At 46.3% G+C, this 22,878-nt stretch overlaps 1 protein-coding gene and 1 long non-coding RNA gene across 5 annotated transcripts; both read left to right on the top strand.

Annotated features, from left to right (window-relative positions):
- The first annotated feature begins 771 nt into the window (after positions 1-771).
- LOC310891698 (zinc finger CCCH domain-containing protein 11A-like) lies at positions 772-16,994 on the top strand. 4 transcript variants are annotated; one of them, XM_083853933.1, is made up of 8 exons: positions 2,632-6,131; positions 6,603-6,661; positions 6,869-7,000; positions 7,312-14,121; positions 14,489-14,682; positions 14,902-15,021; positions 15,804-15,927; positions 16,372-16,994. In XM_083853933.1, the coding sequence occupies exons 5-8, from the start codon at positions 14,629-14,631 to the stop codon at positions 16,473-16,475; spliced, it is 402 nt and encodes a 133-aa protein (XP_083710059.1). In that variant the 5' UTR covers positions 2,632-6,131; positions 6,603-6,661; positions 6,869-7,000; positions 7,312-14,121; positions 14,489-14,628; the 3' UTR covers positions 16,476-16,994. The 4 variants fall into 4 exon arrangements, 1 of the variants encoding a protein (XP_083710059.1); XR_014577683.1 differs by lacking the exons at positions 7,312-14,121; positions 14,489-14,682; positions 14,902-15,021; positions 15,804-15,927; positions 16,372-16,994 and having other exon boundaries at positions 1,589-5,891; positions 6,869-7,305; XR_014577681.1 differs by lacking the exons at positions 6,603-6,661; positions 7,312-14,121; positions 14,489-14,682; ... (1 more) ...; positions 15,804-15,927; positions 16,372-16,994 and having other exon boundaries at positions 772-5,891; positions 6,869-7,305.
- A 716-nt stretch (positions 16,995-17,710) lies between these two features.
- On the top strand, positions 17,711-22,637 carry LOC310891702. The gene is made up of 4 exons (XR_014577686.1): positions 17,711-18,332; positions 19,070-19,132; positions 19,391-21,941; positions 22,358-22,637. It is a non-coding gene; the product is annotated as an uncharacterized lncRNA (long non-coding RNA).
- Positions 22,638-22,878: the final 241 nt, after the last annotated feature.

The following is a 22,878-nucleotide window of genomic DNA, read 5'->3' as shown; positions in this document are numbered from 1 at the left end:
AAGGGTTAGGGTTTGGGGGTTAGTGTGTTAAGGTTTTAAAGTATTTTGTGGTTTTAGTGTTGATAGGGTTTTTAGGGTTAGGGTCTTAGGGTTTTAGTTATGGTCAGGTATTTAGGGTTAGGGTTTTAAGGTCTTATTTTTTTTTTTTTTAAGGTTAGGGTCTCCAGCGTTAGGGCTTTGAGAATCTTTACGTTTTGGGTTAGGGTTTAGAGGGTCTTAATTTTTAGGGTTAGGGCTTTTAGGCGTAGGTCTAGTGTGGTAAATTTTATCGGGTTAGGACTGTAAGGGTTTTTAGGGTTAGGGTTTCTAGGGTTTTTTGGGGTAGGGGTTAGGGTTAGATCCGTGGGAGCCGTAGTGTTAGGGGTCAGGGTTCTTAGGGGTAAGGCCCAATATTAGGGTGGAAGGCCAAACTAAGGGGGGAGCCCCCCCCAAAATTGAAGGGTCGAAGCCCCAATTTAGGGGAAGAAACGTCAAAATTGTGGGGTCCCCCAAAATAGGGCGGAAGAGCTCTTAATATTGGGGGAAACCCAAAAAAGGAGGGTGGGGGACTCTAAAATTGGGGGGACCCCCCCAAATTGGTTGTGTCCCCCCCAAAATTGGTTGTGTCCCCCCCAATTAAGGGAGGAACCCCCAAAATTGGGTGGGCGAACCCCCATATTGGGGGGGCAGAACACCTAAGTGGAAGTGTGAAATTCCAGAATTGAATGTGGACCCCCCAGAACAGTCTTCAGGGGTTTAGTGTGGTAAATTTTATCGGGTTAGGGCTGTAAGGGTTTTTAGGGTTAGGGTTTCTAGGGTTTGTTGGGGTAGGGGTTAGGGTTAGATCCGTGGTTGCCATAGCGTTAGGGGTCAAGGTTCTTAGGGGTTAGGCCTAATATTAGGGCGGAAGGCCAAAATAAGAGGGTGGGAGCCCCCCCCAAAATTGAAGGGTTGAAGCCCCAAGTTAGGGGAAGGAACGTCAAAATTGTGGGGTCCCCCAAAATTGGGCGGAAGAACTTTTAATATTAGGGGGGAACCCAAAAAAGGAGGGTGGGGGACTCTAAAATCGGTTGTGTCCCCCCCAAATTAGGGGAGGAACCCCCAAAATTGGGTGGGCGAACCCCCAAATTGGGGGGAAGAAGACTTAAATGGAAGTGTGAAATTCCAGAATTGGATGTGGACCCCCCAGAACAGTCTTCAGGGGTTTAGTGTGGTAAATTTTATCGGGTTAGGGCTGTAAGGGTTTTTAGGGTTAGGGTTTCTAGGGTTTGTTGGGGTAGGGGTTAGGGTTAGATCCGTGGTTGCCATAGGGTTAGGGGTCAAGGTTCTTAGGGGTTAGGCCTAATATTAGGGCGGAAGGCCAAAATAAGAGGGGAGGAGCCCACCCAAAATTGAAGGGTTGAAGCCCAAAGTTAGGGGAAGGAACGTCAAAATTGTGGGGTCCCCCAAAATTGAGCGGAAGAGCTCTTAATATTGGGGGAAACCCAAAAAAGGAGGGTGGGGGACTCTAAAATTGGTTGTGTCCCCCCCAAAATTGGTTGTGTCCCCCCCAAAATTGGTTGTGTCCCCCCCAATTAGGGGAGGAACCCCCAAAATTGGGTGGGCGAACCCCCGTATTGGGGGGGAAGAACACTTAAATGGAAGTGTGAAATTCCAGAATTGAATGTGGACCCCCCAGAACAGTCTTCAGGGGTTTAGTGTGGTAAATTTTATCGGGTTAGGGCTGCAAGGGTTTTTAGGGTTAGGGTTTCTAGGGTTTGTTGGGGTAGGGGTTAGGGTTAGATCCGTGGTTGCCATAGGCTTAGGGGTCAAGGTTCTTAGGGGTTAGGCCTAATATTAGGGCGGAAGGCCAAAATAAGAGGGGGGGAGCCCCCCCCAAAATCGAAGGGTTGAAGCCCAAAGTTAGGGGAAGGAACGGCCAAATTGTGGGGTCCCCCAAAATTGGGCGGAAGAACTCTTTAATATTAGGGGGGAACCCAAAAAAGGAGGGTGGGGGACTCTACAATTGGGGGGGACCCCCAAAATTGGTCGGGTCCCCCCAAATTAGGGGAGGAACCCCCAAAATTGGGTGGGTGAACCCCCAAATTGGGGGGAAGAAGACTTAAATGGAAGTGTGAAATTCCAGAATTGAATGTGGACCCCCCCCAGACCTGGGGAGGAATCCCCAAACTTGGGGGGGACCCCCAAAATTGGGGTTAAAGCCCCAGATCCCGGGGAGCTAAGCCCCAAATTAAGGGAAGGAACCTCAAACATGTGGTGAGAACCCCAACATTGGGGGAAAGAACCTTAATATTAGGGTGGCAGGCCAAGAAAGGATGGTGGGGGCCTCCAAAATTGTGGGGGGCTTGGAATTGGGGGGAATCCCCAAAATGGAGGGGGAACCCCAAAAGTGGGGGGGGGGCGAAGCACCAAATTAGGGGAAGGAACCCCAAAATTGCGGGGAAGAACTCTGAAATGGAGAGCTGAAAACCCGAAATTGAGGGGAAACCCCCCAAAACGGCGGGAAAACCCTCCATAAACACGAAACCGGTAATGTAACAGAGCAAAAAATGGCGTCCTACGGCAAGGTGCGAGGCTCAATTTTCTGGGGAGTGCTGGGAAATGTAGTTCTTGGCCACCGGGTTTCCGGGAGTCCATATTGTTTTCCCAGAGCATGCCGGGAGATGTAGTTCTCGGACACTGGGCTTCCGGGAGGCCATGTTGGTTTCCCATCTTTGCTAGACTCCGGGTGCTCTGGCTTCACAGAGAAACCCCCAAACTGAAAAATGTACCTGCTAATATATTGGGCTCTAAATGTAGCCCTGGGTTAATTGAATAACAATCCCTGGGTAAGATTGAAGTGCAGGAGGGGTTGGCTACGGTTTTAAGAGCCGGTTTGCAGAAAAGGGATTTCCCATTAAGAAATGGCATATACTGATTGTTCTCTTCCTTGCTCTGCCAAGACCTGAAGCACATCTTGGAAGCCAGGCAGAATCCGTGGAGCCAATGGAGTTCTCAAGCTCGACTTCAGCTTCTTCCCAGCTAGAAGAAGCAAGGACACGCCGGCTGAGTTCCACAGGCAACGCGCCCGTATCTGTAGACGAGGATTTAGAGATGCTACTTTGGGAACTCTCAGACGGCATACTGGAAGCCGAGCTCGACTTGGACCCAGGGAAGGATGAGGATGACCTCCTCCTTGAGCTTTCCAAGATGATTGATGATTGAACTGCATAGTCCTATGGTATATTTAAAAAAAAAAAAAAAAAGAAAAAAAAGAAAACAACTCTTCTTCTTGTTGGATACCCTGAGGTGATCCTTTTTCTAACTGAGGCTTTGCAATGAGACTTAAAGCACAGTTGGAACTGGTAGAAATTGGCAGGATCTGCACTCAGTTGTCCTAAGTTTTCCTGCTGGTCAGAGTTAAGGTCTTGTGCATGGTTCCGTAACTATAGGTGGCTACCTTTGATATCAAGAGGACAAAGCACTTGTTTCTTTTGGCACAGAAAGATGTCCATCGGCACGCTGTGGTGGCTGTGAATTGACGTAGTGATGGAGCGATGCTCTGAAGGCTTAAACGGAAAGCTTCTTCCTTCCGCCCCCCTTGGCACAGCTCGATGTTGGGCACATTGTGAAGCCTGGGTGTTCTGATTTCTCGGACAGTTGATACCCAAATCCCGGAGTTACTATGTCAACTCTTGACTTTTATTTGTGTATGCCATTGTTTTGACTGTAATCTTTTCAGATGATGAAGCTGTAGGGGCGGGAGGGAGCAAAATAATTATTCTAGCGTTGTGGACCAAACATGCTGCCAGGAGTGGTGGTGGTGGGGTCAGCCCACCCGGCCTTACTTTCAATTATCAGGGATGATAAAATGGTGTGAAAAGCAGCAGCTCTGCGATACGGCTACGCTACCCCCACTCCCTTCTCTTGTGCTGTACCAAAGTTCCCCCAAGCTTTGGTTGGTGCTTTTTGCTGGTGACAGTAGGACTCCAGGGCGAGTAGTCGGGACTCTCCTGCAGTAACTGGGTCAATTAAGGGTTGGTTTAAGTGCCTCCTGGTTTTTAAAATTGCTCCCCTGAGCTGCTGGCTCTGCTGCCTGCTACAGCAAATGTTCGGGTGCCATCAGCGTCGCACTTGGGCGTGGGCACTGACCCTGCGGAGGAGAGCTGAGACTCGCGTGTATTGTGTACCCTGCCGCCAGTGATCGTTTTCCCCTAGCAGATCTATTTTGAATCATTTCCCTAAATTTTAGAGGAACTTTAGGCTCTTTGTGCTATGATTTGTGAAGCTGTAGGGGCCCTCAGGCATTTGCTGCTGGCAGAGGAAAACCGCTTGTCGAATTTGTTGTAAATACTTTCTGTTTGGACAACAACGCCTGTGTGTGTGTGTGTGTGTGTGTGTGCGTGCTTTGACGACCCCCTGCGACGCCCCAGCTCCGCGAGGGAAGCTTTGAAGCGGCTCTGGGAAAACCTCTGCGGAAGAAACCGCTGCTAGTGACTTGCGGAAAAGGGACTCCACAATCAGTGAGATTGTAAAGTAGGTATGTTTATTCAGCGCTGGGCAGCACGGGAGGTCGTGGGCATGAAGATTGATGACTCTTCCTCGTCACCGCTAGTTGACCTCTTGTCTTTGCGCAGACTCAGTTGCTCCTTGGCTCTTGTCCATCTGCAGGACCAGTTTCTCCCAGTTTCTTAAGACAGGCTCACTCTCTTATTAGGAGACTGACCTTGGTAAGGGGCCCAAGGCTTCTTGCTTTAGTTAATTGGCACAATGCACCATAGTTAGCAAAGACACTAAGTAGCATCCTAGTTTAACGCTGTCAGCGCTCTATCTCTACTTGATAAGATTCTCCTAACTCCCTCTCTCACTGGAGCCCACACAGCCCTCCGTCCTGCCGAAGGACTTCACGGGGACTTCTGCCGGCTCCGGGTGCCCGCACACAGACAGAAATGGCTTTGAGAGAAAACAATCAGGAGGAGGAGAGCTCAGAGACTGCGGCCGGCTTCGGCCACCTTCCCCTCGCTTTCCCTCTCCGTGTTCAAACCGAGCACTGTTCTGCCGTCAACCTTCGCTGCCTCTGCCCGCGGCGCCGGGCTTTCGCGGGTGCCATTGCTCCTCTACATATTTTATCCTTCCTTTTGTAAGGAATGGTCCAGCAATTCGTGTCACTAAGGGATTTGAAGGGTTACCATCGAGGCCCGGGTCTAGGTGATAAGAGAACAAAGGGGTTTTTAGGGAAAAGTGCTGACTACTGCAGGGGATGTTGCTAGAGTTTCTGAAATCCGGCGCAGAGGCTCCCAAACGAGGAGGAAGGGGGAGCTGAAGGACAATTGAAGGACAAAAGCCTGAGAGGAAGACAACCAGCATTCAGCCCGAGCAAGCCCCGAGAGACCACCAGAGACTGGTACGCAGGCGCCCCTGGGAGGGGTTTCGGATTCCGGAAACCAATTCTAATAACCCTGCCTCTTCTCGAAGTAGCAATGAATATGTATTAGCCTGGGAGCATCAAAACCAGCCGCCTTACGTAACAGGCGTGCGTCCTGGGGGAGCAGAGACTCCCGGCGCACCCAGCGCTGCTTGCTTGCCTCTATTCGTTTAATAAATTGTAAACTTTGATTGTAATCCTATTTGGGACTCAGCCATTTATAACACTTTTTATATTTGTATTTTATTTAAGGCTGTCTTGCCCCCCTCCCCCCCCCAGCCTCGCTGCTCGCCAATAAAGCTAGCGCAGGGACCCCTGCCTGCAACCATAGAGACGCGGTCCTCCCGGCCTGCTAGAGCGGCCCCCCACGCTCCTCCAGCATCCCAGCGTCCCTTGCGCGCTCCCGCCCGGCCTCAGGGACTTCCGGAGGCGGCCCAGCAGGGGCGGCGGGAGCAGCGAGGCGGCGGCAGCCATGGCGTACCGCGGGCAGGACCAGAAGGTGCAGAAGGTGATGGTGCAGCCCATCGTAGCCTTCCTGCGGCCGGGGAGCGACGGGGGAGCGGGTGGGGGGCGGCCCCGGCCTCAGGGGTCTCGGCCCGGGCCTTGAGGCCTTGTCCCGGGGCCCTGGGGCCTCGTTGCAGGGTTTGAGGCCTTGTCCTGAGGCCTTGTCCCGGGCCTGGAGCTCTTGTCCCCGTGCTGAGCCCTTCACGCAGCGCCCCAGAACCTCATCTTCCGCTACCTGCAGAGCGTGAGTAGCGCGGGGAGAGGACGGGGAGGGGATGGGGATGGGGATTTGGGGGGGGTGGGGGGAGCGGGGAGGGTCCGGGGATCTCCCTCGCTGAGTTTTCGGCTCCCACCCGTTGCTCGGGGCAGGTTTGTGGGGAATGGAGAGCTGTGCGGCGTGCTGGTGGGTACAAGGAGCTGCTGCGCAGCCCGGCGTTTCGCCCTCGTGTTAACGGGAGTGGGATCGTGCAGCCGGGCGTGCAGGAGTGTTCCCTTGTGACTGGAAACGTGTCCTTCAGCAAACGTGTAGTATTCACCCAGTCATATAAGACTCTAAAATGTCAGACTGTTAATTGAAACTGCCCCTGAGAGTTGCTCCTTGGAGTGTTTGGGAGCTCTAGCGGCTATGGTTAGCGGGTATTTCTGAACACACGAGAGAGAACAAAACTGCTCGCGGTGTTTGTGTTCCAATTTACTCTCCTCCTTCGTTCTGCAGAGCTCGAGGATCCAGGTGTGGCTGAGCAAGTGAACGTGCGGATAGAAGGCTGCATCATCGTGAGTGTCAGCACGACCCCACGTTACGTCGTTAGTTTGTTTTCCCTCATTCACAATCCTATTTTTTCTTGTCAAGAAAAACTAGCCCAAGGGAAAAAAGAAATCGTGCTTCTCTAACAATTAGTCTTCATTGTCCAGCCTGGCTCAGCAAAGCTGATGATGGTTCGTGTTGTTGCTGAACTAATTGCCACTGTTGCCGATTTCTAGGGCTTTGACGAGTACGTGAATTTGGCGCTGGACGACGCAGAGGAGATTCACTCCAAGACAAAATCAAGGAAACAGCTGGGTGTGTCGTGTGTCTGTGCAACCCGAGTGACGCGCGGTCTGAAACCTGCCCGGGTGAGCCTTCTAGGTAGCAGCACTGAGAGGTACCAACCGTGTGACGAGCCTTGCTGTTGAAGTTCAGTGAGCAATTCCTGGCTACATCTCTGTCCCTGATGATTTTTGAGCTGCTGATTTTGCTGAATGAAGGAGAATCTGTCCCTGCCTGAGACCAGTTCTGGTCTTTGAAACGTGTAATACCAGGCGGCCTGCACTCTGCGTGATGGGCAAAACCCTGCTCAACCACACGAAACACTTTCTGAAAACACGAGATTATTCTCAGGTTCTGGGCTCTCTCTAATCCCCTCTTTCCCTTCTCTGTGCTGCAGGCCGGATCGTGTTAAAAGGGGACAGCATCACTCTTCTACAGAGCGTTTCTAAGTAGAATTTGCCATCCTTAGAACAAAGGTGGCTGCCGTGCTGCGGAGTGACTGAGTGCCAGGGGAACGCGGCCCGCTGGTAGATAGGAAGTTATTTGTAACTGGGGTTGCATGCTGAGGTCAAAAGTCCTTCCTTTGTGGGAGCGAGTTGTTTGTAGCTTGAAACAATACGTGATGTATTTCACAAATAGCCATTTTTCACATTAACTGTAAATGTAAACCACAAATCTGCTTGTTTTCAGTCTCTTCCTTCTGTGAATGGAGAAGGAGGAGAAATATAGAAGCGTGGGCTTTTCTTTTTGCTGTGGATCTGATAAGTTTCGATAATGCTATGTGCTTTCTTGACCATTACATCTGCATTATGTGGCCAGGGTGGACTCGTTCAGGGCACGGAAGCCCCACACAGTCCTTGAGCTAGCAGGGTGCTAAGGAGGGTGTTGGAGATTTTGCATGCAATTGCAGCCCTTTGTTGCTGCAGTGACAGGTTCCTCAGATTCTTTCTAAACAGGGTTTAACTTGTTGAGAATCTTTTTGGGAGTGCTTATTGTGGATCAGTCAGTAAAAGTATCTTAGTGGGCCCGTGAGGGATTCAGGGCTGTGGTGCAGTAACCCAGTGTTTACAAGTGTTACTGCTACGCATGCTTGTCCAATAACGTCTCCAGATCAGAGAGTGAGAGCGGGCAACTGGTTCAGATTAAATCTGTCACTTCTTGCTGCTTTGGACAGAGCCTGTAGATTAAACCCTTGTGCTGTTCAATAAGCTGGGGTATCAGATGTGTCGGTTGGGTTTTTATCATTTGATTTATTTTTTTTATCCGTTTGGAGATCTGTCTTTTCTATTTAAGTTTCCCCAAGAGAGCTGAGTTCCTTGATGCATCGACCAAAGAGAAGTTCCCCGGCTGACTTGGGACAGCCAGTCCCCTCGTTTTTCTGATCACAAAAAAAAAAAAAAAAGAAAAAGAAAAAAATCGAAGAAGAAAAATTTTGACTGTAACTGTAACTCAGAAACTAAGATTACCTAAATGGAGAGAAATGAATTTTGATGCACAGGCTGTGCTAGAAATCTGTTAATCAGCATTCAGTTTTTCAAAACTTCAATTTGTGTATCATCATCATGAAAATTAATAAATTCAAGGTGGGAGATCCTTTCCTGAAAGGGAAGGACAGAAATACGAGTCTTGCTGTGGGGCCTACCCAGCGCAGTTCTGCCATTCCGAGAAGTAATACGTCAGGAGTGTCACAGCAGACGTTCCCAGGAAGAAACCTTTGAGGGGCAGCATGACACACTTGATTGGCGAAAGCAGCTTCAGCTGGACAGCCTGCTGCCGGGATGGGTAATTCTAAGTTGTGTTCAAGTTGCTGAGTTCCTTTCAGCATGTAGTAAAGATGTAACGTGCCAATGTCGTTTGGGAACAGGAGGCATTACGTGTCACCAGCAGTGGGCACGTAGGGAACAAAACAGTATCTTACGAGGTCCTCCACATCTGCCTTTCATTTTGTCCTTGGTTTGCCAGCTGGAGCTTTCAGGAGGTGAGGAAGGAGGCTGTCCCAGTGAATAGTTCAGGTGTTGCAGGGTATTTGTGATGCAGTGCTTGTAAAATTTACCTGCCCGCATCTCCTGTTACAGGCAGCCCCCCGCGGGCCCTGTGAGACGGGGAGCTGCTGCCTGGGGTTAGGCCCAAGGTGCCCTGTCAGGCCCAGGGCCGCCCTTCCCCTTGCCCTGCCCTTCCCTCCCGCTCCGCAGCCCTTGCTCAGGCCTTTTGGGCTGTCTGGCCGTCCATCTGGCCCTGTGTCCCTCCGTCCCTGCCGTCTTCCGAGGGAAGCAAAGAGTCCCTGGGCTGCCTTCAGGGGGGAGGTTCTGCTCAGGAAATTAAAGCTTCCCCCTTAACCCGCCTTGCGAGTTATTTTGAGTTCCAACCTTCTGCCTTCCTTTCGTAGCAGTGCCTCTGAGGGGTGCGCTGTAAGGTAGCCGTCATCTGGCGCGCTGCTCCTGCGTTTCCCAAAGGAACTGCCTTCGGGATCTGACTAACTCTGGATGCACGCGGTTGTCACCTTAATTTCTCCGTTAGTTTGCTGAAAACAACCCTCTTGGGTGACCTTTGTGTTTGTTTCTTCAAACTTGGATCGAGGAGGTCTCTGTTTCCTTATGCTGATGTTCACAATGAAAGTGCAGAAGGGATGCTTACTGTTGCCCGGGTCAGTCCTGTTGCCAGGATGGGAATGTTTAGCCTACCGGCCCTCTGGTGTTGTTAGGCTGCACTCGGAGTGTGAGCTCTGGGCCTTATTTGGAAAAGACTGCGTTATTTGAGTGTACAAACCCGAGATATTCTGCGGATAGGTGATTCTCAAACCACGTCAGAACCACCGCTGTGGCGTGTGCTGGAGTCGGACGCGCGTTTGACTGATCAGGCGGAGCAGGTGAATTGAATTTGTTGCTGGATGGCGAGGTGTTCTGGGGGAAGAGCTAGTCTAAGGAAAACTTCCTCTTACTGCCCCTTCCCATCTCAAATGGCCACTGTCTGGGGAAATTGCTTCTTTATGACATTAACTACAACGTTACAGTGAGGATGAGGAATCATCATTACTCCCATAGTTATTTGCTGCCAGGCCGCAGCGTTGATTTCAGAGATTTAAAAAAAAAAAAAAGGAAAAGAAAGGAAGTATGTATTCTTTCACATACTCTCTTTTCCCTGAGAGTAAATGTTGTAGCTTCAGCAGTACCCTTCCTCTGGAAACGATTCCCAGTGCCTGCTCAGACACTGGGGAGGAAAATGACAGAGAGAACAATGGAGGAGAGCCACCCGATACAAAGAAAGGAAAAAAGGGGTTATGGATGAAGGGAAAGCAACTACATAAAAAATTGGTGCTATCTAAAAATTGGTTAAGGGTTTGGGACCTGCAGGTGCTGCCTACACGTGCGTGTGTTGCAGTCGTGCCTGTTGCCACTGCGCAAAATGGAGAGAGCTTCTTTGTCGAATGCAGCATGTTAAAGCATGCGCCATTGCCTGGAAGAAAAGCACGGCCTTCCCTCGTGTGGGACTTCTTCCCCATTGATCTGTGGTTTACCTGAAGGTTTACCATAACCTGCATAAGTTTCAAAAGCAAGCAAACAACCAACCAAAAAACAACACCAACATTAAAGAGTGGCAAGGCAGATGCTCATCTGGGGACTCTGACTCATCGGTGACATCACCAAGCAAAGCACTGTGAGCGCTTCGGGTCGGGGCTGCTGCGGCGAGCCTCGCAGCTGGGAGGGAGAGCGGGTACGGTTCGCCTCTGGCGGGTCTGTGTCAGCCCTCTGCCCTGGTGGCTTCGTTAGCAGTGAGAGTTTGACTGCTGTGTTCCCAGCTTTCGCTTCTGCACCGACCGTGTGGCAGAGCCCGCAAGCTGCTTCCTCAGCTGGAAGAGGAAGAGGAGTGACCTCAACTGTGCCGAGGTAAAGCAGAACTGTTGAAAAGATTTGTCAAAGATGCGGGTTGTACCAGCGCAGCCGCTGCAGCTGCAGCAGGTCCTGGAGCATTGGAGAAGATAGAGAGGGGTTTCTTCGTGAAAAGAACGCTGTGAAAGTGTTTTCACGCGGGAAATTAGGAGAAGCGCCTCTGTTGTTTGGATATCCTCTATTGACCTGGCACACGGGCATTACAGCATACCTGGCACACTCTTTGTATTGTTTGTTAAAGAAAAAAAAAAAAAAAAAAAGTGTTTTAGGGCAGGCCAAAAACCTGCCTTGGCACTTCCACATCGCAGCAGTGCTTGCAGGCCGTGCATCCTGGATGCCAGGCCAGGATCTAAATCCGATGGTGCTGTTGGTAACGTGAAGTTCAGGAAGCACTTCTGGGTTTTTCTGCTCTTCCATGTGAATTTTTGCCCTGTGAAGGTGGTGTACTGAGCTCTTTTCTTACCAACAAATAGGTTTAAAAGCAGTTACAGCAAGGATGAGCTGTGCTAGCAGGGGGCTGTTCTGTGCTTCGACCATGGGAAGATGAATGGTTTACCTATGCACCGTTAAATATAGTTTGACACCTAGCACACAACACTTGCAGCCTGTGGGGTGCTTTAACAAGCAGGTAAATCAGCGGAGACTGTTTTGCAGCCAGGCTGATGCTGGGTGATTGAAAAGCAGGGTCACAACAAGGAGTTTATGCTGTTCTTTCTTGCTTGTCATCCGACTGTCTGCTTACACTGTTCTAAAAAAAAAAAAAAACCACCAAAACGGGGTAAGCATCTTTAATACCTTTATTATAAATGGAAGGCACAAAACAGGCCAGCAACAGAGACTGTCCAAGAGAAAGACTTTGTGCTTTATAAACAAACAAGAAATTACCCTTAGGTAGGTGTGATAATCCTTCCCTAATGCATTTTTTGGAGTGCAAAAATATTTTGTTCCCTTCTTGCTCTTCTCTCCAGGACAAAGGCAGAATAGCCAACTGGAAAGTTAGACCAGGGAGGTCAGTTTGTTCCATACTGAGAAAGACAAGCCTGTAAAACAAACTAGACAGGTTTTCTTTGGACTAGTTATCTTCCTTCAGCAAAGGCAAAGTTTATGACACTTGTTGGCATGTATTTCCAGACCCCCAGCTACCGTGACTGTAGTGCATCTGTAATTCTTTTGTACAAAAAGAGTTCAAAATCTCGTAACGCAAAAACTTTACTAGCACCCTGGAGAAAAAAGAAATCTAAAACTCTTGCCAACTTCTATTACAGACCTGCTGAGTGCACCAGAGTTACTCATTTTTATTCAGGCTTTCAGGGGCTAGTTCAGTTGGTTTCTGTTCAGCACTTGGATCGCCATATTGGCAGATGTCAGTTAAAAAAAAAAAAAAAAAGCTTTGGAGATCTTTTTTAAAATGAGACTGCTTTTTATGGCATTTAGGGCTGTGAGGTATCCTTGGTTTTTGCTTTCTTCCCATTCCTTAGACCAGATCCATTCATACCCTGAACAGCGTTCTGGGTCTGTTCAGGAAAATGGAAGGCAACAAGCAAAATGATGAGCTCCTTGGGCATTCAAAAGAGCTCAATCTGGAAAAGATTTCAAGTCCAACTTCCATGTTAAGGAGCACCAGTAATTTTTAGAAGTAGATGCAGAGGAATCTGCATGGCACTAAGCGTGTTTCTGAAGGTGCTAAAGGTCGGAAGTGACGATTCCTCTCAATACTAAAGAAGAGAAGGAAACCTTGCACTTAACTACTGTTTTTATTCCCTTTGTCAAGCAGTCAAAACCAACAACTAATACGAGAACCCAACTTTTCCCCTCTTTACTTTAGATTTGGGAAAATTCCCTGCCAAAATAATACTTCCTGGAAAATTCACTAGTGTTTGTGTGAGTAAAAGGTTCCAACCTTTTATTATTAATTTGTAAGAACTATTTCATCCGCTTTTGTCCAGAAGAGTCAGAAATAATTTGCACAGAAATGTGCAGCATTTTAATGAAAGGATTCAGAATCACTCTAATTTGAACTTTATCTGGTCTGGTTGCAGGTTTTATGACATTTAGTGTCTTAAAAAAAAAATCAAAATATCTGACTTCACATCAGAAAAAAAAACCTGCTTGTGGCTAAATAAAATCTGTTGCAGCTCTGGTCATTGAAAAATCATTGGCTGTTAAATTGGACCTTAGTCATCTTTTCTAACCTTTCATGATCTTGCAGCAATGGATGATGATGGATATATGGATTAGGGAACAGCACGTGATGGCAAACCTGTGGTATTTGCTACAGCGCAGAAAGAAAACAAATTGCTTCCAAAAAATCAAACTAATTCAAAATTCTTGGTATCATGCAGCCATGCCACTGGCAAAGTGAGCATTGCCCTGCCTCTCAAAGCTTGCTGTATCCTTGATCTGCTGTCTTCCTGCTGTTAATTGATTGCAACTCTACGTGTCTGATCAGGGCTACGAGTTGTTCTCCATATGGATACCATACAACATATACTGTGCACGCTTGTGTGTATAGATATGTTTATCCTGTATGCATGTACATATGTATGCATATTTGTGTGCTGGCCCCCAGATCACTCATGGTATAAAGCATTGGCCTCGAAGGCATACTCATCAAAATATTTGGTAGATCCTCCATTTTTTTCTAGTTCCCTCAAAATGAGAGAGTTTTTACGCGCTCTCTGTGTCAAAAAGGCAAAACTTCTGATTTCCACTGTCGCTCTCGCTAACTTTCTATCACTCACTCCTCGTGTGTGTGTCTAAACACATATGTGTGTATGCGTATGCACATTTGTGTATTTCTATGCACTGGTGTGTTTTTTGCTGTACAGGTAATAAAGACGGGGAAAGGTTTTAGTGTTTTCTTAATAGGTGAAGAAATCTTGAAGACCAGAGATTGGAACATACTGAATTTTGAATAAAAAAAAAAAAAAAAAAGTCAAATTGTCTGGCTGTGGAAGATGGATCCTCATTTTTGCAGCCACTTTGAATCACGAGTTCATCTCTAAATGCACTGGTTTTTTTTGTTTTTGTTTTGTTTTGTGGGGGTTTTTTTTTGGTTTTTATTTTTTGAAGAGCTAACTAACCCTGGCTGTCTCCAGTCTGAGAGAGTGTTCAGATGGACTTGCTTCCTCCATTAGTTATAAGCTGTTTAAAAGCACATCCTACGTTTGAATTGTGGATGAGAGGTTCCCTTGGCAAAGTGGAGAGGCAAATTCTTCCTACCCCTTTATCATTAATTCACGGATTCAGTGTTGGTTCGGCCTCCAGGAGAAGTTAACTGGAAGTCTTTGAAGATCAATAACTTTGCTGAGGTTGTCCAGGTAGGTGAACTCGAAGACCCACAGTGACTGGAACATGCTATTTAATGCGTCATACTGCGTTCTGTAGAAGTTACTCGTAGCCATAGTTGATCATTGCCTTGCATGTATGATCAGGTGGTTTTTGAAGAAGTGACTCCATTTTCAGGCTTCCAGGTGTGCTCCAAGGCATATTATTGAGGACGTGGAAGAGAACACTTGCTGACAAAGCTCCTGGCAGCTTTACAGAACTTTAGTTTAATATTGTGTTAGTTCCCGTAACAGCTGATTTCAAGGCATTGCTCTCCTCAAGAGACTAATTTGATGAACAGAAGAAAGCTGGAAAAATGCTTGTTACTCATTATTTTTCACTTGTTGGTACTTTGTTTAGGGTTACTTTTAAAAAGAAGATTTCACTGATCACAAGCCAGTGGAAGACTTTCAGCCCAAGCAAGGGTGAAGACAGCTCTCTCCAAGAGCAGAGGAAGTCCCTGTGGAGAGAACCCGAGCTTGTTATCAGAACTTGTCGGCATGTCTAAACAAGGAGACGATTGCTACTTCTATTTCTATTCTACCTGTACCAAGGTATGGCTGGGTTTCTTTTGCTTTGCTTTGCTTTGTTTTTGTTTTTTTTTTTTTTCATTTTTTTCAGGAAGGGGTAGAGTAGGAGGAGGAGGCACACTGGTCTTTGGTTAACGTGATAACCAGATAGATTCTGAATTCAATCGTAGCAACCTGAGGCAGTAGCATGGACGTTTTTGAGGCTGTACTATATTTTCCTTGTTGGTTTCCTTTTGGTTACAGGGAGACAACTGTTCCTTCCGCCACTGCGAAGCTGCTCTGGGGAACGAGACAGTCTGCACGCTGTGGCAGGAGGGTCGTTGTTTCAGGAATGTCTGCCGATTCAGACACATGGAAATTGACGTGAGTGCCTAAAGATGTGTTCTCAAAATAAATCAACAAAAGCATTTTTCAGTGCTGTAGGTGTGCTGATTGTGCTTTTGCAGGATAGAGTCATTTGCTTTGGAATTACACTGGTTTCTGTTAGCAGGGGAGGGGGTGGGAGGAAGGAGAGGGAAATAAAATCAATGCCTTAGGTATGTCTTAGCAAGATTTTCTTTTATTAGACGCCGACAGTATTGTCTCAACAGATGCAGAATAACCGCTAACTAGACTGCTAAAACCTGCTGGAGCAGGGGGGTAATAAACAGGCTGTACTAGCCTCCTGAGAGCAGGCTTGATAATGATCTATCAGGTCTCTTGTGTCCCGGAGTCCTTCAGATAATGCTGTTCTAGCTGCCTGGGCTAGGAAGCAGTGGGGAAAGTTAAAGGTGCAGAAGAACGAAGTCTCCAAGAAGTAGTTCTGGATAGAGTTAACGTAGGCAATTTAAGATGTTCTTTTTCCCTCTGAATAATCCTAGTATAATCCTAGGTGTATTAGTTTAACCCACCCTAAACTGATGTCTGAGAGTGCCTGTCTTCTCAAACTGAACGATGACAGGGCTAAACGTGCATAGTGGTTACAGCTTCTGCAAACTTTGTGAATATGCCCGGAAATACTATACTTCCGTGATAAACTGACCTTTGGAATGATGTTTCAGCACTGTATTGTGACAGCCCTATCGCTGTCGTGACCTGGAACTGTGCATCTCTTTGCAAACCTTAGGTGCATGTTATCACGAGCTTGTCTTTCTTTCTGTCTTCAGAAAAAGCGCGGTGAGATTCCCTGCTACTGGGAGAAGCAGCCAGTAGGCTGTCAGAAAGCCAACTGTGCTTTTCATCACGCAAAGGGACGTTACATCGATGGAGTCTTCTTACCACCAAGCAAGAGTGAGTTTAGGTCCTTTTTCTTTAAGTATTGAAGAATTAATTTTGCATATTACTTAGTGGGTGCCAATAGTGTAGGAGACATCAGGTAACCGTCCATTTGTGAGTGCAGGAAAAGGTCTGCAGTCCTAGGTGGTCAGCTAAACCGAGTGTACTGCTGCTGTACTGCTGGTATTTGTTTTCTGCTTTCATGCTCAGCTTCTCTCTGCTTTGTGTGATATTTGCCTTGCAGTTTGCTTTCTGTTGTTTCGTCCTCTGCTGGGTGGTAGGGAGATGTGTTGTTGTTTGAAGGCAAGTCATTGTTCACGGTGTAAACAGTGGCGGGATGGGCAAAAGGAGATGCTGAATTCATTGTCTGTGCAGGTTATCTGCCTTAGCTACCATCTTCGTGCATTGTGGTCAAAGTTTTAAACTGCCATATTACTGATGATCCTCCTCTTCCTCTAGCTACACTGCCAAGTCCGCCTGAGTCCGCGGACGATGATTTGAAAGTGGCTCAGATGTCACTGCAGCAAAACAAACTTTCTGTCCAGTCCAATCCCTCTCCATAGCTAAGGCGGGTGATGAAAGTGGAAAACTCGGAAAATGTCCCAAGCCCTACACACCCTCCAGTTGTAATCAATGCTGCAGATGATGATGAAGATGATGATGGTGAGCATGGTTTGGTTCTTGGAAGGAATTTGTGCTGTAAATGATTGTGTAAGTCTTTGGTTCTTGGAAGGAATTTGTGCTGTAAATCAATGTATAAATCACAGATGACCTGAGGTCTGACTAGCGATAGGGCAGGCAGTCTGGTCAGGTCACTGGTGGCTTTGTCTGGCAGTCAGTGGACAGAACCTGAAATGTTGGAGGAAAGCTTAGAACCACTCTTGGCTTTAGTTGGTCTGTTGTGTAAAGCTCTATGTGAAACTAGGAAGGAAATTCCTTTTTTTTTGTCTGAAGAGTAATATGTTGTGTAGTAGTTAAAGCTGCAGAGAGAATCTAGAGTCCTAGATGTTTTGTCCTAGGGTAGTCTACTTACGAGTTCATCAGGTCAGTGTAGCTGTATTAAAAAAAAAAAAAAAAAAAAAAAAAGCTTTTTTATAGGAACCATGGACTGAAGTGTCATTGCATGAGCTACATAATCACGAACAATCTGGCCTATGCATAACTGAATAGATTTTTCCCCTTCAGACCAGCTTTCTGCGGAAGGAGAAGAAACTAAAACTCCCGTCCAGCAACCAGCTGAGGAAGGCCAAAATGGATTACGGATGATTTCCACTCGGAAAGCCAGTGCTACTACTGCTAAACAAGGTATTCCAGCACCTGTAGTAGGATAAATCGGAAGGAGAACTTGACAATTAACTCAAAAGCAATGTGGCGTAAAAACACAACAGAATGTAGGGGTGCTGAATGGACTCGGTTATTTCCATGATCTCATTTCTCCCTGATACCATCATGTGCCCATTGGGTCAGAAAGTTGAACTCCTTTTCTTTCCTTTTGGAGAACAAAACAGGGTCACAGCATGGAGTTTAAATGGCTGCACGTGCAGCCTGGCAACCACTGTTGAAAGCCATATCTAACGATAGAGGGATCTAATATCACGTAAATGGATTAAAATTAAAACTACAGTTTTTACCCTGAAGGGTGAAAGGAGGGGCAAAATGCCATTGATTCTATGGTTGTTTCACTTGTGAGGAGTGTTGACAGGGTTTATTCTAAATACTTCTGAAAGTTCCTGAGCACTAAGAAGCCTGAGGATCTGTGGTCCTCAGTGAGTGCCTCTAAGCCTTAGTCTCATTAACTGTTTTCTGTTTTCAGAGGACGGTCTGAATTTTGGAATAAAAACACTTGAAGAAATCAAATTGCAGAAAATGAAGGAAAAAACTAAGAGACACGGTGGTGAGTTAATATTCCCTACTTTCTTACCCTCTTCACCTTCATCCTGTGTGATGATTTTTCTTTCAAAAAAAAATTCTTCCAGTAATACCGGGTAGCTGGCTATGCTTTGGTGAATCCAACTATTTGCCAAAGAAGTGAAATTTGATTGGCTTCAGAATGGCAGGTGATGGTGGCTGGGAGCTGCTTGAGGGATAGACTTCCATGTTTAGCTGGGGGCATCGAGCAACCTGATTCTCAGCCAGCTGGTATTCTAGATGGGAATTCCAAGGGCAACCAGAGGCAAATTAGTCACCTCTCTTATTTGCATGCTCTGGTCACTGTATGTTTGACAGTAATGAATAATTACAGTTTTTTGTTCTTCGTGATAGTTTTTTCTGTTTGGTAAACTTCCTTATGTTTTGCTTGCTCTGAGCAGAAGGTCCTTCAAGATCTTCTCTTCCTCCCGTCGATTCTATGATTTTTCCTGCTCCGGAAAAGGAAAATGTCCGGACAGTGGTGAGAACTGTGACACTGTCTACAGAGGAAGGTAATAATTCATGCTTTTGTTTTGATTTCATTACTCCTCAACTGGAAGGTTAAGCAAGAAGGAAGGCAATTCACCCCTGTTAGCCTCCTGGTGCTGCCGCCTTCTGTTCAAAACATGCTTTTATGCTGAAAGTCCCTGGTTGTACTGGAAAGCTTTGGTGCTCAGGTTAAGTGCAGTAGCAGGAGAAAGAAAAAAATGTGTCAGTATGCAAATAGGGGGATAACTGAAAAACAGGAGAGTAACGAGAAGAAAGAGCTCTAGAGGACAGTGCTATGTAAGAAGCAATTTCTGAAGCTTTAAAGAGGCTGACAGTGGCACGTGTGGACAGTAGTGCGATAGGAGTCTGTGTATAAATTATATTGTTTAGAGTTGTGCAAATTCCTTTGAAAGGGAAAGAAGTGAAGAAGTACTTTTACTCATAGACATTCACCTTAGAAAGGAATATTTCTCAGCATTGGTACCTAATAATATTCTGCTTGCTTATGCAGCTCTGTTCTGCACAAAGTATAGCTGTCAAGCAGACTCAGATTCATTCTCGACTACATTCAGCTGGAATTTGAGGCAAACACTGAGACTATGGATACTTTTTCTAAGTTAATTATAGTTGTAATATGAGTTTGTGTGGTTTAGCTGTCAAAACAGTGTCTTGCTGGGTTTTTTTGGACATGGGCTAACAGTATACTATTTCTATTGGCTACTGGTCTCTATGAAATAGAAAAATTTTACTTTTGTTTTAGGGGAGGAACCTGTGGTTCGACTAGATCTTGCTGAGAAACAAGGAAAACGGAAAGCCTCCGTGGGTAAGAACTTTTTATGAGCTGTTATTTAGGTGCCGCCTTCTCTATATGACTGCATCGAAGAGTATTTTTGACATGTGAGAGGAAAATGCGTTGCAGTGGAGATCTGTGTTGACTGCAGAAATGGCAAAAAAACCATTTAGCAGCTGAAAGGCAATTTTATGAAAATATGCTTGAAAAATAGAAGCTTGTGGTTGACTGTTCTCAAATCTTCCTGCAAAGAAATGTTCTTAAAATATTCCTTGTTTTCTCTGTCTGAAGCTGATGTAAGCGCCCTTCCCGTGAAGCGCAGCCTTGCTGAAAGGCTGGGGAAGAAGGTGGAGGTTCCGGGAAATGCTGACAAAGCACCAAAGAGAGGTACAGCTACTAAACAGGCATCTGGATGTGATTCACGGGTTTTGTATTTAGGCTCTCTGTTTGTCCTTTTCCTGCGATGTTTCTTTTTGCATGTTGGCTGAGGTCTTAATCACCGGGATTCAAAGTTACCTTTCCTGCCTTGTTTTCGAATGTGAACACAAAGTTGACGTTTATGCAGCCTCCCTAATTTGGTCTTTTTCTGTTTTGCAGTTCAAGTTCCCAAGTCTGTGAAGGAGAGACTAGGATTACCTTCTCAACGGACTAGTACTGCGAAAGGTAACAACTGGCTATTAAATATACTTTCTCCTTCTTCCTTTCCGTGAACTTAGACCGTTTTCATACAGCCCTAAAAAGGAATTCAAATGAAAACAAAGAACTGGTTCCTCTTGCTCGAGTGCTGAAGCTCTTCTGACAGCCACTATCAGAAATCTGCCTCTAGGTGTGTGTTTATTTTCCGCTTGTGCCTTGTCAAGGTTTTAAGCTGCTTCTGTGAACCATCATATACAATTAGAATAGAGCCACTGCCGGGAGCAGGAATTTGAAATGCAGTCTGAAAAAGTAATCAAGTAAACTAGCATTTCTGTGTAGCAACTCTCTCTGGATAGGGCTGGTCTTCAAAATACAACAAGTGGCTCAGAGGAGGAGGAGAATGTTAGGCTATTGTCCTAAGATGGGTTATTGGGAACGCTCAGGCTTAGTTTTCCTTAGTACTGTGACAAATTTTGGAGACTTAAACTATTGTTGGACTCTCTTTAAATGCTGGTGCTTCTCATTTCTTGATGATGACAGGGAAGGCTGCTAAGCCAAAGGGAGAGATCCATGTGAAAACACTGGAGGAAATCCATCGTGAGAGAGCTCTTCGAGAAAGTCAAGCCAAAGCCCAGGCTGAATGGCATGGTAAAACCAAAGATCCCAGCGCAGGGGCAAAAATTGAGGGTGAGCCCAAGAAGCAGAGTGTGCTCACTCTTTCCGGGCCCAGCAAAGTGCAGTCGAAGGAGCCGGCAGGTAAAGCCAAGCCAGAAGGAGAAGTGCGTGTTAAAACCCTGGAAGAAATAAAGCGCGAGAAAGCTCTGCGGATGCAGCAGAGTGGAGGAAATGTGCCAGCTCCCCCAGCACAACCTGGACCTGCCCCAGCCGGGCAGAAATCGTTATGGAACACAAAGCTATCAGGTAATAAGATGCTTTAATACCTGCCCCGGTGAGGTGCTTCCCATATTGAGCAAGTTCCATTTGCTCAGGATCTGCTTTGCTTTTTCCTTCAATGCGGAGGATAAAAGAGTTTAAGGCTACAAAGTTCAAAGGCAAAGAAGGGCCAGAACGTGCAACCATGTCTGTTTTCGTTAATTACGTGATGGTATTCTGTATTTCCCACTAGAAAATTAACACATTGAGGGGCTTTTTAGTCTAATTTTGGTATTCTGTTTTTTTCTGCCATCTGTTTATGGTATGAAGTCCTCCCTGTGTTGAGTTCAAGTTCACCTTCCTCTTTGGCATGTGTTGCTTAGCTTGACACGTGTATGTGTTTGTAAAGCATGCATCAGCATCTTAATGTGGGGGGCCAGTTTCTGTCAAAAATGACAGAGGATCAAAGGCCTCGTTGTTAAGATTATATCAACTTTGTAAAATGAGATTGTGTGAGGGAGATAAGGAGGGCTTAAAGGCTGCATGCACTGCACATTGTAGCCTTTCTCTCTGTCTCACGGGACACGAGGAAATAAACACACAAAGAAAACAAGTACCCAGCTTTCTTTCGTTTCTTCTCCTGCCAGCCAGACGTTAGGTCAGGAATGGGAGACTAGAATATGACTCTACAAATTTGGATTTTGTAGAACAACTTAATAAATTTTGTGGGACATCACTGCAGGGGAGAGGAAGCTGGTACAACAGTTGCATACACTCTCTTGTCTTACTATACCTGCTGCTTTTCCTTTCCTAGAGGGAGCAAGACTTTAAATACAAAAGCTGTCAACATTTGTGAATCTTACTAGACTTCATACAACGTCTTAGAGTATTGCTTGCACTTGGGATCGCTCTGTGTCTGAGTTTCCCTCGTCCTGGATTATGATTTACTGTAGCCATTCACTTTCTTTGTTCCTTTGTATGGATTGTTGGTAGACGGAGTTTACTATGTGGAAGATATTGCTGAGAATCCAGGCAATGGCAGTGTAATTCTGCTGGCCAAATACAGTTAACTGTGTAGAAGGGCCGTGGAAATGAGGAAGAGAACGTGGATTTTTCATGAGGCAGAGCAAGACTGTATCAGTTCTCTCTTCCTTTTACTCTAGCCAACTTTAACATGTTTGCGAAGCCTTGGGATGGGAAAGTCGCTTCCCCCAAGAAGAAGGCACTGAAACGTAAGGCACCTGGCAGTTTTCCCTCTGCTGTAGCAGCTGTGAAACCACGGACTGCCTCCGATGCAGACACAATGGGACCTCCAGCCAAAAAAGCAGCTATGGTAAGGACAGGGGCTAATGCAGAAATGGATCCCTTGTAAAATTTATACCCTCCTCTAGGAGAAAAGATGGAAAACTCAAATGTTCTACAGGCCTTCTGTTTCCTTTTAAATCCAGTAGCTGCCTACAGAATTCTTGTAGTACCCTTCCATATTTATTAGATTAATGGCACTATTTACTTAGTCCTCTGTGATTCTGTGATTTCTCTGGTGTGGAGGATTTTGTCCATTAATGCTGTGTTCTTAAAAGACACAAGATCATTAGTAACCTCCAAGTGAATATTAACTTTCTTCAGGAGCACCTTGGTTTTGTATTTTGGCTAAGGCTCCGCAATGCCAGAGGAGAAGCAGCATGGAGGAAAAAGCTAGCAAGGAATCTTTTACCCATGAGTCCTAAACACTGTTTTGCTGCTTTCTAGGCTGTTCCAGCCACGCTGGAGCACGTCCCAGCCACCAGACTTGAAGAAAATCCCCAAAACAGGTGATGACCACAACTTGTTCTTTTTCTCAATCGGTGTATATCCCCAGTGAAACATAAGTTCTGTCACAGGTGGGGAAAAAAGGAGGGTTCTGAGATAATTAAAGCCCAAATCCATCAGAGGATAAGTCACTTATTTATCTTATAAGATAAATAAGTCACGTGAAATGACTTTCTAGCAGCTAGCAGGAATGCTTAATTAGACTTACTTTCTTTAAATGCTGCAAGTCAGTACAGCTTTCCAGTGACTTCTTGCTCTGTCTGAATACCTAAATGAGGATGAGGTGAAGTTCTTCTACTTCCTCGTGAGGTGATAAATGATGAGTAGTGTCCTCTGCCTTTTGGTCCTCAAGAATGCCACCCGAACAAACATACAAGGTGACAAGAGTGCAGGGAGAGCAGAGGGAAGTGATGGCTGCAGATCAGCTTCCTGTAGTGGGGAGCAAACTCTGCTGAGTGTGC

This window comes from Anser anser (assembly GCF_964211835.1).
Source record: "Anser anser genome assembly, contig: HAP1_SCAFFOLD_163, whole genome shotgun sequence".
NCBI lineage: Eukaryota > Metazoa > Chordata > Aves > Anseriformes > Anatidae > Anser > Anser anser.
The sequence above is the reverse complement of the archived record's forward strand: the minus strand, read 5'-3'. Positions and strand labels throughout refer to the sequence as shown.

Bases quoted from the DNA above. Each gene is read 5' to 3' on its own strand.
- LOC310891698 (XM_083853933.1), top strand. From the start codon at position 14,629: ATGTCTAAACAAGGAGACGATTGCTACTTCTATTTCTATTCTACCTGT. The intron at 14,683-14,901 runs GTATGGCTGGGT...TTTTGGTTACAG, and splicing joins TCTATTCTACCTGTACCAAG to GGAGACAACTGTTCCTTCCG. The intron at 15,928-16,371 runs GTGAGTTTAGGT...CTCTTCCTCTAG, and splicing joins CTTCTTACCACCAAGCAAGA to CTACACTGCCAAGTCCGCCT.